The sequence below is a fragment of the Podarcis raffonei genome, chromosome 13, assembly GCF_027172205.1.
Source record: "Podarcis raffonei isolate rPodRaf1 chromosome 13, rPodRaf1.pri, whole genome shotgun sequence".
Taxonomy (NCBI): Eukaryota; Metazoa; Chordata; class Lepidosauria; order Squamata; family Lacertidae; genus Podarcis; species Podarcis raffonei.
The window spans coordinates 48699178-48718179 of NC_070614.1; the positions used below are offsets into that span (position 1 = coordinate 48699178).

The 19002-nt window shown below is 45.9% G+C and overlaps 1 gene segment (V, D, J or C); it reads left to right on the forward strand.

Moving 5' to 3' along the window:
• Nucleotides 1-11711: 11711 nt before the first annotated feature.
• On the forward strand, nt 11712-17355 carry LOC128399225 (immunoglobulin heavy constant epsilon-like). The segment is given in 5 exon segments: nt 11712-11721; nt 13000-13302; nt 14382-14714; nt 15630-15893; nt 17015-17355. Coding segments are annotated over 5 exon segments (1251 nt in total).
• Nucleotides 17356-19002: the final 1647 nt, after the last annotated feature.

Here is a 19002-nt window from a genome sequence, read left to right on the forward strand (position 1 = left end):
CTCAATTATCCCTTTTAACTCCAATGGGTCTACTCTGATTTAGGACTAGCATTGCATACCACTCATCACTGTGACTCTGTCGTGGTCATATTTCATTTTAGCTATTGTTGCCTACCTAGTCTAAACCCAAAAAGAGGATATTGCAATTTCAACTCTGAATGCAGTAGACAGAGTATTGTACCATATATATCAAATATAATGTTTGCCTTTACTCCTGCTGTACATTAAGCTTACATTTCTCATGACCATTTTATAGTCCTTCTGAATTGTTACTGTAACTACTTTTCTAGTTTTAAGTGTATCCCACACTGCATCCAGAGGCAAGAAAGGGTTACGTTTATTCAAGAAACACCGTTTTTATAACTAAAAAAAAGCTTTATCTCTTGAAAAGTTTTTTTTTTAAAGAGCTTCTCAAGAACAAATAGAAAAAATAACTCCCTAGTGGAGCAGGCAGCAATGCCATCAAAATGTGTTACACCACAGGTGAACATCGTTGTGTGTGTTTTTTGGTTTTGTATTCAACTAAGTACTGCTTAGGGTAGACCTATTGAAATCAATTAAACTCAGTTATATCTTTTAACTTCAATAGGTCTACTCTGATTTAGGACTAGTCGGGAGCTCCTCAGAGTGACAAGGAGATGCTCAGGCTCCCAAACACTAGACAGGACACTCAGGAGTGATCGTGTCAACCAAGTGATGGGCTCATATGTTTGTTATTTTTCTCTGTGTGAGAATGCACTTTAACAGTGATAGACCCCAAGCATAAGCTGTGCCTCAGTTTTCCATATCGGACATGGGGATATGCCAGCCTCTCTTTATTTCATATACTGCCTACACAAAATTAAGAAGTGTATTTTTTGCAAAGGAGGGTTTCCATTACCAACTTGCCATTTACTTTGGTTTCCCACAGCAAACACATGCCTTATGACATTTTTAGCTGACTCACTGCACATAAGGAAATGAGTTTCTATTGAAAGCCCCACACAACACATCTGCCTGTCTCCATCTGAATGGCAGTACTTGCCTTGGACTGAAAGTGGAAACGCATGCCTGGCCACATTTGCTAGCATAAACAGGACACATCTGTTCTGGGGATGACTTATTCAAATGTCAATACCAGCCTTCAGCCATGTTGCTATCAGTGGCAAGCATCAGAAGATGAAATGTGTGTCCAATGATTTTAGCCTTGATGAAATTAATCTCTTTATTCCTTGCTTGAAAAGAAATAAGTAATAAATTAAAGCTCTGTTGAACATGGTTGTCCATTGCTGTGGAGAGTCTTTTTTGCTATCCAAAATAGTTAATAGTCACTTCTCACTTCGCAGAATTTCTAGACTTTTATGGAGCCATCTGAAGACCCAAAACCATACCATTCAACTTTTTCAGATAAAAAAAGGGGGCAATCGTCTTCCAGGATGTGCTCCCAGGCAAGTCATGTCACCCGTCCTGCAATCTCATTCCCCCTGAAGTGACTTTTGCGGGGTGAGAGTGTGGCATGACAGCACACGAGATCATGGCACCCAAAACGGCCACCACAATCTCCCTCAAAAACTGGGATGTCCCGTTTTCCCGGGACACCTGGCAGGTATGCAAAACTTTCCTTCTGACCGGACTCCTAAGCCTCTAAGGGCAGTACTCAAGTATTTGGAACATGAGATTTTGGAAAAGATACATATTAGCCAATTCATGCCCTACAAACACACCCCAAAGGCACCCAGAGCGTTTTGAGTTGAAAACACTATTTTAAAGGGAAACTGCTGCAGTCTGTTGACTAACCCACCTTGCTGCAGGAACCAGGGCAGGACAAGCTATTGCAGTGTAAATTAATTTCAAGGTACAGAAGGGGGGAAAGAGCCTATGAGGAGCCTCAGCCAATGGGAGAAAAGCATAAATATCTGAAAAGGCTGTGAAGGGGGTCGATACCACAGCTGCCCAAGTCCTCTCAGAGGGGTGATTTTTTGCAGAAGGGAAGAATTGGTTCCAAAAACACGTCTTGCAATATGTTGGAGTGTGGGACAGGGGAGACATTCTGCTGGTTGCCATTTTATGTGTTGTTTGGCTATTTCGTTTCTAAATAATAAATAGATAAATGAAATTTCAAGCTGCTGAGTACATTTTTCCATAAACTGAGGAGCACGAAGCAAGCAGACACCTGCTCACACAATGGGTCTCCTCTGTCTTCTGCATGGCCCAAAATCTGTTCCATAAGGTTGAAGGACCCTCCAGAGCAGATCTGAGGGGGTGCTGGAGGCATAAGAAGCAACAGTGCATACTTGAATAAAATATTGGGGGGACCTAGGTAAGCCCCACCATGCATAATCAATCACATGATGTGGTGCATGCACACCATTTGAACGGCAATGCCCATCAACTGGGGGGGGGGGTCCTCAAATATTTTATTGGGGGAATCAAAGCCCCCTCAGCCCCCTATGGGAAGAAGAGAAACCAGAATAAGTCCTCTTGTAGAATAGATATATTGTCTTCACAATTCAATCAATATTGGATCGGAAGTAAGAATTTACAACTATTGGAAGGAGCAAAATCTGCTCCAAAAAAATGGTTAATATCAATAAATGGGGGATGAGGCCTAGCACTAAGTAAGGCCTAGCATGGCCCTTGAGTTTGAGTTGGCTTCTTTGACGCCGTTGTCCTTATAGAGTGGTACCTCGGGTTACAAACGCTTCAGGTTACAAACGCTTCAGATTACAGACTCCGCTAACCTGGTAGTAGTACCTCGGGTTAAGAACTTTACTTCAGGATGAGAACAGAAATCACGCGGCAGCGACGTGTCAGCAGCGGGAGGCCCCATTAGCTAAAGTGGTACCTCAGGTTAAGAACAGTTTCAGGTTAAGAACGGACCTCCGGAATGAATTAAGTTCTTAACCAGAGGTACCACTGTAACTTGGGTGTAAGTTCCATTCACAACAAAATCATACTTCACTAAATTCACCAGGTTGGATGGTGCAAACCTATACATGCATACGCAGAAGAAAACCCCACTGGAATTTCAATGGGACTTTGAACTCTTTGGTGGTTGAGGTGAACAAGGTGAATGACAACAGGCCTGACTCCCTGCCAAGTCCACATAGGGTTGCAGCCTGAGTTTGTTTGTTCCCCTGGAATCCTTGCTATCTTTGCATCACCTTGAGTGCCCCCAAGACCAAAAAAACAAACACCTGTTAAGCTTAACTAACTACCGGTCAAGCCCAGGGAAGCGGCCAAGGCGGCCTGGGAGCTCATGACCAAGACTTCTGCACCTTCTGGTTCTTCAACGTGGTTTTGAGGAGAGCAGGGGTGCCGGCAGCTGGAGGAGGAAAGGAAGGGGCCTAAGGCCTAGTTGGTGCACAGTGGGGAATGGAGCCCAAGGGATGGATGCTGCAAGAGATAAATACATATCCATATGCCACTGGTGAATACATCGCTCTGTTTAACTGGCGGGATGAACAGAATTATACCATGAGCCAATTACGTGATGAAATGTATTTTTTTCCAATTTTTGGACAGAAGAAAACAGGGTGCGGCGGTTATGTGGTGAAACACAATGACTAATTAGTGTGAACATGGCTAAATAAAAACAAAACGGTTTGAGTTTTTGCAAGTGAGATTCACCCGAACCGCGTAGTTCACACAGCCTTGTTTTTCTCAGCAGTGAAATCTTTGGGTTTGAAAAGGTGTCAAACATGTGAGAGAGAAAAGAGGAAGTTATTAGCTCCCTGGACCTCAATTGTTTGTTTATTTTCACACCTTTCCTTCACACCTTCAGGCCAGTTAGGACGTCACTAACTGGAAATTTTCTTTTTTTAAGGCACTTCATAAGAGAATGGTTAAGGGGAAACTCTGAAGGCCTCATTGCAACAGAAATGAATCCCGAACAGAAACTGACTGTGGGTCATTCAGCAGAGATCAGGTTGCTTCGATCAACTCCAGCCTTGGGATCGGTGAGGTAATTTTAATCTGTTTAGCATTTAAACTTCTGTATGTTTTAAAGAAGAGTTGTAGATTTATTACGATTTTACTGTTTGAAAACTGCTTTGAGGGTTTTTTTTTACAATAAATAAATAAAATAAAAGAGAGCTTTATTTTTACATTATGGGTCTTGAGAAGATAGGAACATAGATACCCCACAGGAGAAGGGACTCCTTGGAATGTCCTAGCCTTTCCGAGAAGGAAGTGAACAATACAATGCCTGAGAAAGAGGAGAAGCATTTTTATCCTGTACTCAGGGGTCTTCTGTTGATTCTTGGGCTTCCTAGCTGATGCTGAATTGCAAGTCTTCCTTGCTACCATTTTCCAACGGAGCATCTTTATGTAAGGGAGGCTGGGGGAGTAGATGGGGCTTGGAGCTGCTGCATGTGAGGCTTGGAGAAGGCTGCAAGGTAGCCTTGCTGTATCCCACCAACTTCCCTATAGACCAGCATTCAGTTGATTCTTGGAGCTGAGAACTTCAAGGATAAAGAGCGACTGGTCAACCTTCCAGAAGCTCCACTTCAGCTCCTGTTATCAGAGCCAAATGGGAAAGGCTGAAGCTCAGTGGTAGAACATCTGCTCTGAAAGAGGAAGGTCCCAGGATCAATTCCTGGCATCTCCCAGGAGGGCTGGGGGAGAAGCCCACCTGCAACCTTGGAGAGCCACTGCTGCCAGTTTGTGTAGCCAATACTAGACTCAATATAAGGCAGCTTCCTATATTCCGATGCCAGGACAGAGCAACAGCTGGCAGGGAGCAACATAGGCACATGAACCTTGCACCATGCACCATGTTCAGCTTGAAAGCTTCCCACCACTCAGCCAACAGAGAGGTCTAAAGAAGGTAAGTGAGAAAAGCCCCAGGGCTCCTTGCTAACTTCTCCCAAGCTTGTTACTCAGCTATGTCCCAGCTGGGCTACCTGCCAAGCTGCTTCTTGCCTCCAAGCTACGGATTATGCTAGGAAGCTGGAGGAGGGCAAGGAGGCTACCCAGCAGTCTGGCCGAAGCCTCATGCTTTATTGAGAGATTCCAGAGCCCTCAGATGAATATTGAGCTTCAAAGAAGTGTGTAGGGGAGAAGAAGGCTACCTGAAAGCTTGCTCAAATGCTAGGCTTTTGGCTTCCACAAACTGGCTGGGTGGAAGGAGGTAAATGAAAGTCAGGTGCTCAGCTGTGAAATTTCTCACCTCACTGTTCGGCAGCAGGCTTTAAACTAGTGGGCCAGGGAAGGTACCTGAAAGCTTACTCCAAGCCTAAGGACTCCTGCTCTCTTGAAGGGGTGCAAGGCTTATGGGAAGCTGGTGGGGAGGAAGGGAGCTACCCAAAAACCTGTCCCAGCCTGATCCTCAGCTGGGAGATGGCAAGGACCCAGCTGAGCACTAGGCTTGCAACAAGCTGGACAAGTGCAAGGGAGTGCTATAAAATCCATGTCAGCTGTAAGATCCCCTTACACTCAAAGGGGTGTAAGGCTTATGGGAAGCTGGTGGTGAGGAAGGGAGCTAGCCGAAAGCCAGAGGAAAGCATGGGGTCTAGCTGAAAGTCTGGCTAGAGCCTCATGCTCTACTGGTAAACCCCTGAGCTCCCTGAGGAGTGTTGAGGTTTTAAGAAGTAGGTTGGGCAGAAGGTTGCCTACTGTAAAAGCTTGCTCAAATGTAATGGTCAGCTAGGACAGACTTTTGGATAGCTCCCTTCCCAATGAACATTCGGCTTCCAGAGAATTGGCTGAGGTGACTGAAAGTCTACCCCAGCCAGATGCTCAGCTTAGAAATTTCTGACCCCTCCAGTTCAGCAGCAGGCTTTAAGCTACTGGCAGGTAGGGAGTACCTGAAAACTTGCTCCAAGCCTAATGATCATTTGGGAGACTCCTGCTCTCTCTAGGAGGAGCTTAAGGCTTTTGAGAAGCTGGTGGAAAGGAAGGGAGCTACCTGAAAGCTTGCCCCAAGCCTGATCCTCAGAAGGGAAATCCCCCAAACCCAGCTAAGCACTAGGCTTAAAACAAGCTGGGTACAAGGAGTTTCTGGAAAATCCATCTGCTGTGAGATTCCCTAGCTTTATGTAATAGCAGCAGGCTTTATGAAATCTGGAAGGGAACAAGGAGGAAAACTGGAGCTCTGCCCCACCTGATGCTCAGCTGGGAGATCATTCAGTAACTAGCTTAGCATCAGGATTCAGGGATGCTGACCCTGGAGCAAACAGGAAATCTGAAGCCAGCCCTGAGTGTAAGGTTTTACAGGTGCTGGGGAGCATCTGGAGTGGTGGGGGGCTGCCTGGAGGCCTGCCCTGAGCCCAGTGCTCAACTGGGGGATTATTGACTCCCCCAGCTGAAGGCTGGCCTTCGGGTAAGCTGGTGGGGAGCATCAAGAAGGGGGCTACCTTCTATTCCTGATCTGAGCCCGGGTCTCAGCTAGGAGATTCTTGAGCCCCAGCCAGGTGCTAGGAGTCACAAAAGCTGGTAGAGAGCAGCTGGGGGGGGGATCTAGATCCCTCCCAAAGCCTGATGCTCAGCAAGGAGATTCTTAATCACCTACCTAAGTGTTGGGATTCACATAAGCTGGGGGATGTGAGCAGCTGGGGGGTAGGCTGCCTAGATGCCTACCCACATGCTTGCCACAAGCTCATGCACCGCTGGGAGATACGTGACAACCCACTTGAGTGAAATGCTTCACAAAAGCTAATAGGGAGCAGCTGGTGGGGCACCAGCCTGGATGGCTGGCCAAGGGCCTCATGCTCCACTGGGAGACTCCTGTCTACCCAGCTTATTGTTGGCCAAAAGCGTGTGGGAAGCAGCAGAAGAGTCGGGCTACTTGGATTTTTGCTCAGGCTTGATGCTCACCTGGGGGATAAGTTGGTAGGGAGCAGATGAGAGGCTAACTGGATGCCTTCTTTGAGCCTGGGAGATTCTTGACTACCCAGCTGAACGTTAGGATTTACAAAAGCTGGACGGAGGCTGCCTGGGTGGCTGCTACAAGCCACTTGCTCAGCTGGGGGGAATTTTGGCCATGCAACTGTGTGTTAGGCTTCATATAAGCTAGTGGGAAGCAGTCAGAAGATGGGGCATCTTCGATGCCTGCCCCAAGACTCAGCCAAGAAATGCAATCAGCAGGCTCCAGGACTGGCTGGGAACAAAGGGACTGCCTGAGAGCTTGCTCTCACCTTATGCCCAGCTAGGAGCTCCATCTGTCAGGGAGGAGGGTGGCTGAAAATCTCCCCCAGCCAAATGCTTAGCTGGGAGATTCCTGAAACCACTACCCCCAGATAAGCAGCAGGGTCCAGCCAGGCAGAGAACTACAGGGATCTTGCCCCAAACCTAATGCTCAGTTGGGGGACCCCAAAACCTCCCAAATGATAATCAGGCTTCAAATAAGACACAGGAATCTCTGAAAGCCTGCCCCATGCTCATCTGTGGGGCTTGAGCTTCCTAGATCCACAAGTGGCATGGAGTGAGGAAGAATCTCAAAGCCTGTGCAAAATAAAGCCAGTGTTAAACAGAGTTGCAACCTTCCTGAGCAACAGCAGCCTGCGGAGAAGCCAACCAGGAGTAGCCAGGGTATGGGGGAGCTGGCTGAGAGCTGGGAGGTTCCACTGATAGGTTCCTTGCCCCTCAGATGTAGGAAGTAAGTAGGTAGCAGGAGGTGCTGTCTGAAACTGGTTCTAGCCTGGTGCTCAACTGGGAGATTCTTGACTATCCAGATGAGCAGTATGCTTCATGGGGGCTGGGTGAACAAGGAGATTACGGGGGGAAATCTGACCCAGGCCTGAAGCTCTGCCTGAAGACACCCCCCCCCCAATTCCTACCAGAAGGTTAGGCAGCAAGTGTCTTTGAGGCACCCAAGTTCTACTCCATGCTCAGAAAGTATTATTTGGAGCAGAACGATCTCCAAGCTTTGCTGCATCGCAAGCGCTGAAGCCCTGGAATCTCTCTCGAGTAAGCTGCTATCGATGAGTGGGCTGAGCTGATTAGGACAGGAGGCTTGTCAAAACTCCTAGTAGCAGGAAAGGTTTCAGGAGACCCACTGAAAGACCACTTTCTGGGTTCTGTACCCAGCCCCACCCCAGGACGGTAGAGTAATTGAGAGGTTTAGCTAAGCAGGAAAATGCAATTAGGTACACTTGAGAAAGGCAGCCCCAAGGAATTGCACACTCCTGGGAGATGGAAAAGGACCATAACAGTTTAAACCGAGCATGATTCCTACAGGTTGCAAGCTGAAGTGAGAGCAAACTAGGTTTGATCCTCAGGATAGGAGAGATGTGTATTGAACACCAGAACTTTTGAATTCTCTCTTAGGGAGGTAAGACTTCCAGGGTTACTGTGTGAGAAGCAGACATAACCAGGACTAGACCAAGAGGGGCTTGTCCCTAGCTTTGGAAGGGTAGTGGGTTTTAGAACAGGCAGAGGCAAACTCGGCCCTCCAGATGTTTTGGGACTACAACTCCCATCATCATAGAATCATAGAGTTGGAAGAGACCACAAGGGCCATCGAGTCCAACCCCCTGCCAAGCAGGAAACACCATCAGAGCACTCCTGACATATGGTTGTCAAGCCTCTGCTTAAAGACCTCCAAAGAAGGAGACTCCACCACACTCCTTGGCAGCAAATTCCACTGTCGAACAGCTCTTACTGTCAGGAAGTTCTTCCTAATGTTTAGGTGGAATCTTCTTTCTTGTAGTTTGGATCCATTGCTCCGTGTCCGCTTCTCTGGAGCAGCAGAAAACAACCTTTCTCCCTCCTCTATGTGACATCCTTTTATATATTTGAACATGGCTATCATATCACCCCTTAACCTCCTCTTCTCCAGGCTAAACATGCCCAGCTCCCTTAGCCGTTCCTCATAAGGCATCGTTTCCAGGCCTTTGACCATTTTGGTTGCCCTCCTCTGGACACGTTCCAGTTTGTCAATGTCCTTCTTGAACTGTGGTGCCCAGAACTGGACACAGTACTCCAGGTGAGGTCTGACCAGAGCAGAATACAGTGGCACTATTACTTCCCTTGATCTAGATGCTATACTCCTATTGATGCAGCCCAGAATTGCATTGGCTTTTTTAGCTGCCGCGTCACACTGTTGGCTCATGTCAAGTTTGTGGTCAACCAAGACTCCTAGATCCTTTTCACATGTAGTGCTCTCAAGCCAGGTGTCACCCATCTTGTATTTGTGCCTCTCATTTTTTTTGCCCAAGTGCAATACTTTACATTTCTCCCTGTTAAAATTCATCTTGTTTGTTTTGGCCCAGTTCTCTAATCTGTCAAGGTCGTTTTGAAGTGTGTTCCTGTCCTCTGGGGTGTTAGCCACCCCTCCCAGTTTGGTGTCATCTGCAAATTTGATCAGGATGCCCTTGAGTCCATCATCCAAGTCGTTGATAAAGATGTTGAATAAGACCGGGCCCAAGACAGAACCCTGTGGCACCCCACTAGTCACTCTTCTCCAGGATGAAGAGGAACCATTGATGAGCACCCTTTGGGTTCGGTCAGTCAGCCAGTTACAAATCCACTGAGTGGTAGCATAGTCAAGACCGCATTTTACCAGCTTCTTTACAAGAATATCATGGGGCACCTTGTCAAATGCCTTGCTGAAATCAAGGTAGGCTACATCCACTGCGTTCCCTTCATCTACCAGGCTTGTAATTCTGTCAAAAAACAGAATCCCTAGCTAACAGGACCAGTGGTCAGGGATGATGGGAGTCGTAGTCCCAAAACATCTGGAGGGCCAAGTTGGCCTATGCCTGTTTTAGGACAAAGGCATTTCAGAAAGCTGGAACTGACTGGATAGGTTAGGGAGCTGGGAGCCATAGCTCCTAGATTCTGTCGAGGGCTGCTAGCTGGCAGGGGTGGGGTGGGACAACCTCACTGTGCCTTCAAAAGCAGCTTGAAAAGCTATGCCTGCTGAACTTCTGCCTGCTTGGGAGATACTAAAGGCACAGGGAACATGGCAGGAGGAAAGTTCTCCTATGTTGTAGTTGGCTGGATTTTATGTATTGTAGTTGAACCTCTGCTTTATCAGATAGAAGAAAGTAGCAGGCCAGTGCATCGTCATTTATGGAGTAGGTTAGGCCCACAAACCACCATCTTTCACATTCAGAGCTCAAAAACCGTTGCAACTGACTATACAAACTGACTTGGCTTCATATTATGGCTGGATTTTATCTGTTGTGGATTCGTGTCTTGTTGATTTAATCATTTTACTGAGTTGTTGCATGGTTGGTTTTAATTTTGTCTATTTTATAACATATGCTACTGGGAGAATTATTATTTTTTAAAGTTACTCATAAGCTGAATAGTTGAACATCCACTTTTATCAGTAGGGGGAAAGTATCAGGTCAATGTTTCATCATTTGTGGAGTCGGTTGGGGCCCATAAACCACCAGCTGCTGATACCCCGTAGACTAGATAATCTTACACATTTATAACTCCAAACAAGTTGCAATTGGCTGTACAAACTGATTTGGCTTCACCTTCATATTATTACTGCCAGCTAATGATGTTCAAATAGTCTCTAATCACAGTTTGCTTGCCTTTCCATTTTTTCTTCTTCTGTTGACCGCTGCTTTTTGATTGTCCTCTTACCAAGTTTCAGTCAAATTTGTATGTGAGGGGGCACTAAGCAGGATGCAGGACACCTGCAACCTGCAGCTGGTGCTGAACAAAGAGGAAGTGAGAGAAGTCGCACAACTAAAAGGAGGCCTGGAATTTTGAGATGTGGGCAATGCCAGCAAAAAACGCTACCCGAGAGAGTGAGAAACATGTGCTGACTCAAGACATAAGTCTATTAGTGTTCAAGGAAGCTATGTCACATTCACACCATACATTTAAAGCACTCTTGCCCCACTGTTTCATGGCTTCCCTTAAAGAAGCCTGGGCACTGTAGTTTAAGGGTGCTGGGAGCCGTTAGGAGACCCCCTCAGAGAGCTATCCTTCCCAGCATTCTTTGGGCAAAGCCATGACTTTTAAGGTGGTGTAAGAGCACTTTAAGTGGATGGTGTGGGTGTGACTGTGTTCCGAGGCAAGTGCATTCAGGATTGCAGCTATAGATCTTGAGCCAGGATCCAAATCTTGATTGCTTCATCCCACTGGTTTCAGTTAGATGAAAGGGGCTCAAATCTAATGACTTGGTCTCAGATGGGTGGCGAGTCAGCCATCAAAGTGGCTATTACCTTTTCTTTTTCATCTTACTCTGAACCAAGATAACTCAGTAGCTAAAGGCTTTCTCGCTGTGGCAGGAAAAGCGTCCCCCCTTAACTTTCTGGGGGACACCCGAGCGCAGCCCAAAAGCAGGGAAGGAGCTGCCAACCTCAAGTGTAAATTTATCTGGCCTAGACACTTGTGATTTGCAATCTGTTGAGCAACCAGAAGCTTTTGTCATGGGGCAGAAGTCCAGCAGACCCTCTTGGCCTAAGGCTCCACACCTCCTAATGGACACAAATACCTTGTTCTCTTAGAGGTAGTAAACCTAGGTCTCAGAGGTAACACGCAGCTAATACTCTTTCATAAAAACAAAACAAATCTCCACATTGTTTTTTAAAAGCACTGTTCATTTTCCACTTGTGGGAACACTGGGGAGGTGGGGACCTTCTTGCCAAGGTGGCAAATGTGCCCCTCTGTCTGACTTTTAAAACCCTCCCCAAACCCACCCCAGACCTTTAGTGTTTTTCCCTGGTTGGAATATGCCAATGAATTGTGATAATGGCTCTTGCTTATCTGGGTGGGGGAAATAGAGAGGCATGTGTGTGCAGAATTCTGACTTTCCTACAACTAGGATGTACAAAGGTAAGAACTGCATGTGTTTCTCTGTTCACTCTTGTTGCCTTTTAGCCTTTGGTCCTGCCTGCCAATGAAATGTGGCCCCTAGAAGCCTGGTTACAAGGGATGTGGCCCTTTGCTATAAATATTTCTTCCCTTTCCTTTGGGCATAGGCAGATGCAGATTTGCCACCACAGTGACAACTAGACCAAAATGACACCCTTTCTCCCCACTGCTTTCCCCTAAGCCCCACACTCTCTCACATTCCTTTCCCTTTTGCGCGAAAGGATTCCCCCATCCAATGGCTGCAAGATTCTCTGTTGCCATATCTTTCTCTCTGTTTTGTCAACGTACCATGTAAAATAAGAAATTCTCCAGTATTGTCATACTGTACGTGATGAACTTGCAGCCCAAAAGCTGAGGTGGAATTCACTGAATAACAGTGCAAATGCAGCTTAAGGACAGACACCAGGCATTCGGCAAATTTTAGAGAAAACCAGCCTGCCAGTGGGTGTTAAACAGGGCTGTGTCTATTCTGCCAATAATTCAGCATCCTAAGCTTTCACTGTTTTTAAAGCAGGTTTCTAAATCTCATAGCTGAGAAAATAAGCTTGAAAGTGAACAGATATTTCCTTGCCCCCCCCCCCCAACAGATAGCAGTGAGATCAATCATGGAACCTTCTTCATTCCAGGTGAGCTTAGCACTTGTCAACAATGGCAAAAATAAGAATGAACTCGGACATGCCCAAGTGTTTTCAGGTTAATACGCCACCTCAAATAATGTTTACCAGGCCCCTTACGGGGTTTGAGGCTCTTATTGTTAATGCTGGCTCTAAGAGGAAAGGATTTGTCTTGAGGATTAATAAGATCTTAATCAAAATTTGAGCAGGCTTCCTTGCATGGCTGAAAGGAGGCAGATATGAGTGAACAGAGGGGTGAAGCGTACATATCTATGGTGCTCTAGACCAGAAAAGTCAATGTCTCCCTATATAAGGGAAAACATATAACGATTAGCCTACAGTACAACTGTCACCTATGGAAGATAACATAGCACCCACAGGTTGGCTTGAATGTGGTGCTAGAGGCACTTATTACCACTCACTGTGTTGTGATGAAGGCATAAATGAGGCGATGAGATCCTGCAACTCCCGCTCACCTCATGGAATCATAGAATAGTAGAATTGAAAGGGACCCCCAAGCAGCATCTATTTAAACTTCTGCATTGCAGGAACACAAAAACATCCACATTTGCTGGACAGCATACCCTCAACATGCATTTCTCTCTTTTTTTTTTTTTTATTGCAGCGAGCACCACAGCCCCGACGGTCTTCCCATTGCCTCCCTGTAGCCAAGACTCCTCTACTGCCTCCCAGGTCTCCATAGGTTGTCTGGTCTCTGGCTACTTTCCTGAACCGGTCACAGTACGGTGGAATTCGGGAGCCATCTCCAGCGGCATCCGGACTTTCCCTGCAAAATTGGATTCATCCAGGGGCCTCTACACCCTCACCAGCCAGCTCACCATCCCAACCAGCACCTGGGAATCGGAGAAGTTCCAGTGCAATGTTGCCCATGCAGCTTCCAGCTCCACAATCAGCAAAGACATTGAGCGTGAGTCTGCCTGGGCCTTCGTTATCTGCTTTCTCTTTAACCTACAAACAGATGGTCGATCTGGCAAAGGAAATAAAAGTAAAATACAAGGGTTGGGAGAGACGGGAAATGGATTCAATATCTTTGGATAGGGTTATTGTCTAGTACCAAGGCATGTTAAGCGCAGCAGCAGCTCAACGTTGGCTCACAAACGAAATGTGGGAGACAAGTTTGGAGTTGTCTGTTCAGCACTGAAGTGATGTTAGGGTTGTGCCATTTAAGATTTCAGTCATCCGGGGCTAGGTGCAGCAACATCCAGCGGCATTTTTTAAAAAATACACTTTAGTGTTAAATTGTTAAATTTGTGGTGATTTATTTTTAAAGTTTATTTATTGCTGCTTTATTCTCAAAGCAATGTTACCAGCATGTGTACCACACAGAGTGTGTGCTGATAATCGTATTCATAACCCGCTCCTTTAAACTGCTTGTATTCACTTGCACAACCAATAGGAGGGAAGTATCTTGATGAGACGGTGAGGCTGTTCAAAACTTTGGGATTAGTAGGAGAGACAAAGATGGCGAATGAGAGATGAATTAGTGGCCACTCACCCTCCAGTCTTCTATCGAAGTGGGTCCCTCAAGCCTTACATTGAGTATGAGACAGGTCCCAGAATGGAGATCACTAAGATCACTAAGTGGTATTAATGCCCCTCACATATGGATGGGGGGAGAAGATCAATTTGGTTCATATTTAAAGACGAATCTACATAATTCGCAGTACTTGAACCAAAACATGTCCATCATTTCCAACTTACACTTCTTTAAATTGTGCAAAGCTGTTCATCAGCCAAGTAATGTGCACAAAGAATATATATTGTGTGTGTGTGAATAATATATAAGAATGTGTTACATTAGGAGCACTGTTTTACAGGAATGTTTATATTAGGCAGATGTGTGTATATTAGGAGAAGTTTGAATTAAAATGCAGATTTTTCATGAGGACTGGTTTGCTGATTGGTGTGAAAAAAAACTTGAAAAATAAGCAACTGAGAGGAACCATAACTGACAGATTCACCCATACCCGCCTTCCTATAATGTAGGAACCTCTGCAAAATCACCAGTGGCCCCGGAAGTCCGCCTGCTCCATTCCTCCTGCGATTCCAAATCCAGTGGTGCCACCATTGAGCTGTTCTGCATTATCTCCAGCTTCTACCCCAAAACGCTGACGGTGGAATGGCTGGTGGGTGGGCAAGCCGGGCTCCTGCCTTCATTCACTGAGCAGCCCAAGAAGGATGCCCACGGATACACTTTCAGTACCACAAGCACAGCCAATGTCAGCCAAGCTGACTGGCAGGCTGGGAATGTCTACTACTGCCAGGTGTTCCACGAAGCAACACAAACAAAGGTGAAGCGCAAAGCCAAGATATGTGAAGGTAAGAGCAGCTGACTAAGTTGGCACTTGAGTTTCCCTCTGTTTTGGTGGGCATGAACTGGAACGTGAGGGGGAGGGCTGCTTCCAGATTGCAGCTTCCTCCCACTTCATTTATACATATATAGATATAGCTGCTTTCAATTATGGCCCATTGAATTAAGCCTTGAAAACATGACCTTACTGGTAAAGTAGTTGTTTTCCATTTCTGCTGGAAGCAGGACTCAGGAAGACATAGGGGAGTGGACATCAGAGTGCCCCAGATGTCCATGAAAAGTCTTGGCAAATATGCTATCCTCTTCAGGGGGTTGGGGTCAGAGGACATTTCCCATCCTCTACACCATGTAGTTTGACTCAATGGTGTACACCTTCTCCTGGATAGAACAATGTAGTCTTGATAGCAGAAGCTGATGTTGTAGAAGGGGGTGACAGGGAATTGTTGGTTCCTGCTCATTGTTCACAATGGAATATGGAGCTTTTTTAATTTTAGGACAACCAAGGGCAACAAACACCAGCTTCCTTCTTTTAATATTTGTACCAAGTCTGGAGTTTTTGCTCCCTTTTACTCTGGAGCAAGGAATGCCCTTGTTAACAGATTATTATTATTATTATTATTATTATTATTATTATTATTATTAATTTATATTTGTACCCCGCTCATCTGACTGGGTTACCCCAGCCACTCTGGGCTGCTTCCAACAAATAGAAAAGCATAATAAAACATCAAACATTAAGAACTTCCCTATACAAGGCTGCCTTCAGACGTATTCCAAAAGTTGTATAGTTATTTATCTCCTTGACATCTGATGGGAAGAAGCGAGAGTCAAATAGAGAACTAACATGAAGTTTGTGCCTCCAGATGCTACCGTCTGCCCTTCCACTGGCATTGACGTAAGACTCATACTCCCGACTCCAAAAGACCTGTACGTAAACAGCGACCCCAAACTCATCTGCGTGGTGGAAAACTTGATAGATACAGATGGGCTGATAATCACCTGGTCACGGCAGACACCAGGACCTGTGAGCCAAGAACTACTGGAAACGAAAGAAGAGCCTAATGGAAAGTTCACCGCTACGAAGGCCCTCTCTGCCACAACGTGGCTACAGGGAGATGAATTCACCTGCAAAGTGGAATATCCAGGCCTGGCTGCTCCCATCATTAGGAGCGTTGCCAAGACGGCAGGTAAGGGGGAAAGAGGGTTGGTCTCCCATCCCAGGACTGGTGGTTTTGTGTTACAGAAGGAAAACACAACACAACTTGGCAAATCTGCAGTTTATGCTACAGACACAAGTTACAATTTCAAGCAGTCTGATAGAGGTCTTGTGCAGGTTTGCACAATCATTCTACTACCCTTGTCTCTGCTCAAAGGTTTTATGCTGCTAGAAAAACCTGCAATGCATTTTTTTTTCAATCAGAAGGCAACACTGGAACCAAGGAAAGAAAGGCTTGTGTCCACTGCAGTGGCCAAGACGTCTCCCATTACTCTTTTCACTCTCATGAAAACCATTTCATCTCTAGTTACAGATCCTTCAAACCCCTGAATCTGTCTATTGATAATGTTTACCCAACATTGGTTGAGCTAGATGAAGGATTGAGCCAGTTCTGATGAAGGCAGCTCTTTATGTCTTTGCCCTGGTGGCCCACTCCACAAATTTAACGAGCCACCAGGGTAACTGCCTCGGGAGCAACTGTGCAGAGCTTGCTCCTTGACGTTTGCAAGATTTTCACCTTTCAGCCCCAAGCCATGCAGCAACTTGAACATACCAGTACTTTCTCGGGAAAGACTGGGATTCTGTGTGGGCTGGGTGACTTCTGTATATCTGTTGAGAAACTGGGCTGTATAAATATACCTCATATCTCTGCTGTCCCAGTTTGTGCTCCTATTCATTCATCCAGCTCAAAGAAGCCCAACACATGCTATAGATCTTCACATAGATCTACACACTGATGGTGACTTCAGCTGAAGGCACTTCAACTGGTTGGCAATTGAGTATTTACCCCACTGTGTCTACTGTACAGACATAAACTGCTCTTCAAAGAATCTAACAGATAATATTTAGAGTCAAATGACATTAAAAGCCAGGTGGAACAACTATTGGGAACATACTGCTGTTATGAAGTGCATATGAACAGGCCAGAGGTGAGCCACGCTCTCTGCAATAACCCTGTCTGGAGTACCTATGTTCAAGAGAACAAAATCACAGGAACTCTCATTGTCAACACTGCATCCACTCATTTGGTCTAAACTTAACTACTGTTGCCTCTCCTTTTCTCTCACATATATTGCCCCTGATCTCAAAAAGGAACGGTCCGTGCTCCTGAGGTGTACCTTTTCCGACCCCACCCTGAGGAAATCCGCACTCGGCCATCTATGGTGACCCTCACCTGCCTGATCACTGGGTTCACCCCAGAGGCAATTTCTGTCCAGTGGCTGAAGAATCACAACGCTATACCTGACGATCACCATGTCAGCACCCCAGTCATGAAGAACAACAACAACCATTCCTACTTCATGTACAGCCACATGAAAATCGCATTAACTGACTGGAACAATGGAAATGCGTTCACCTGCATGGTTATCCACGAAGCCCTCCCCATGAAGTTCACCCAGAGGACCGTGGAGAAATCCCAGGGTAAAAAATGATGACCATCCCTCCTACGGCATTGCGACCTCTTCAGCCTCTCCCAGATTTTCCTCTAGCATTGTTAGATAAACCCTGTGTAAATAATTTCCATGCATGCGTGTTTGGCCTATGGCTGAATAAAAAGAGAACCAACTCAGATATATGCCATGTTGTGGTCATTTGCAGGAAAATCGATGACTAGCGTGAGTTTTGGAAAGCGGGGTGTGTGGATTAATTAAGTGGGTATTCATGGTATTTGGAAGCAAAATGCATTCACCATTATCAGAGCTATGCCATGGGAGTCAGGGGTGCAAACGTCTGATGACAGTATATGTGTATTTTAATGTTCACAACAGGCCCTTGATAAGTGCTGGAAGTGAGAGGGATTTGGTCCAAAGACACCCAGTGAGCTTCATCTAGTTAAGTGGTGATTTGAATCTGGGTCACATTCCACCAGGCTCAAGTCCAATATCCCATCATCTGCTCCACCCTAGCTTCCATCTATACATGTCCATACACAGGAAGCTGCTCTCCTTTTTATGTCTGGTGCTGAAAACAATAAATAAGCTGCTAATTCACTACTGAGGAATATTTCTGCACCAGTCTCTGCCTCCTTCAGCCAACTGCCACCAGGCCTCAGTTCCTCAGGGGTTGAAACCAATTGATCATAGCAGAGTTGCTGTGTTCACTGCATTCCAACAACATAATTATAGCTCAGTGCTCTTTATATATTTTTATCTGCCACGCCGCCCCAAAAAATCAAAGCCCAAAGTTCATCCAATAAGTTTGCCTTTTTAGGCACCCATATATATAGAAGGGAGTCCTGCCCATATCAGATTATTTTGCACTGCCTCTCCTTCCTCTGCCTGCCCCAAATATTGATATATGGTACATGACGTAAGAAGCTGGCTCATCGGTTTGCCTACTCAGAGTAGGCCCACTGAAATTAAGTGATATGTGCAATTTAGGTTCATTCATTTCAGTAGGTCTCTGCTGAGTATGGCTAGCATTGGCTGCAAGCTATGCAGCGTTCTCTGTCGCAGAGCTGGAACCTTGCTCCAATAAAGGTGCAAAGCTATCTATATGGAGGTGCAATACAGAGGCCAACGTCATCCTGTGGAAAGTTAGTTCAATGGGGCACAGCAGCATGGACAGAATGTAGGCAGAATTCATCTGGTGCAACATATGTGCACACTCCCCGCTTCAACACATGTAGCTTCCCTTCATATCAACTCACCTGGCCTGGAGTACTGTGCATTTCAGTGACAGGGCAGAAGAAACGAGAGAATGCAAAACACCTGCATTGCTTGAAAGCAAAGACTAGTTTCTGAGGGCCAGCTATAATGTGATGCCATGGGGCATTTGGGAGGGCAACCCACAGTTTGCATTTCAGGTCACCGCACAAGGCAGCAGAATGCGTGTAAACCCCTTATGCCCCATTACGCCCTCTTCCAGGTCAAAACACAGTGAGTGTTTGCACGGCCGCATGTGCCTTGAATGTGCACAAAATGGTTGTTGCCTATATAGGGAGAGGTTTTCTCCCTTATCGCTCCCCACGGTTACAACAGAAGCACCACAGGGAAAGGTTATTTTAATCCAGAACCACATAAAAAATAACCTCCCCTTGCACCAGGATCCTGACAAAAAATGGCTTTCAAAGTGGCTAT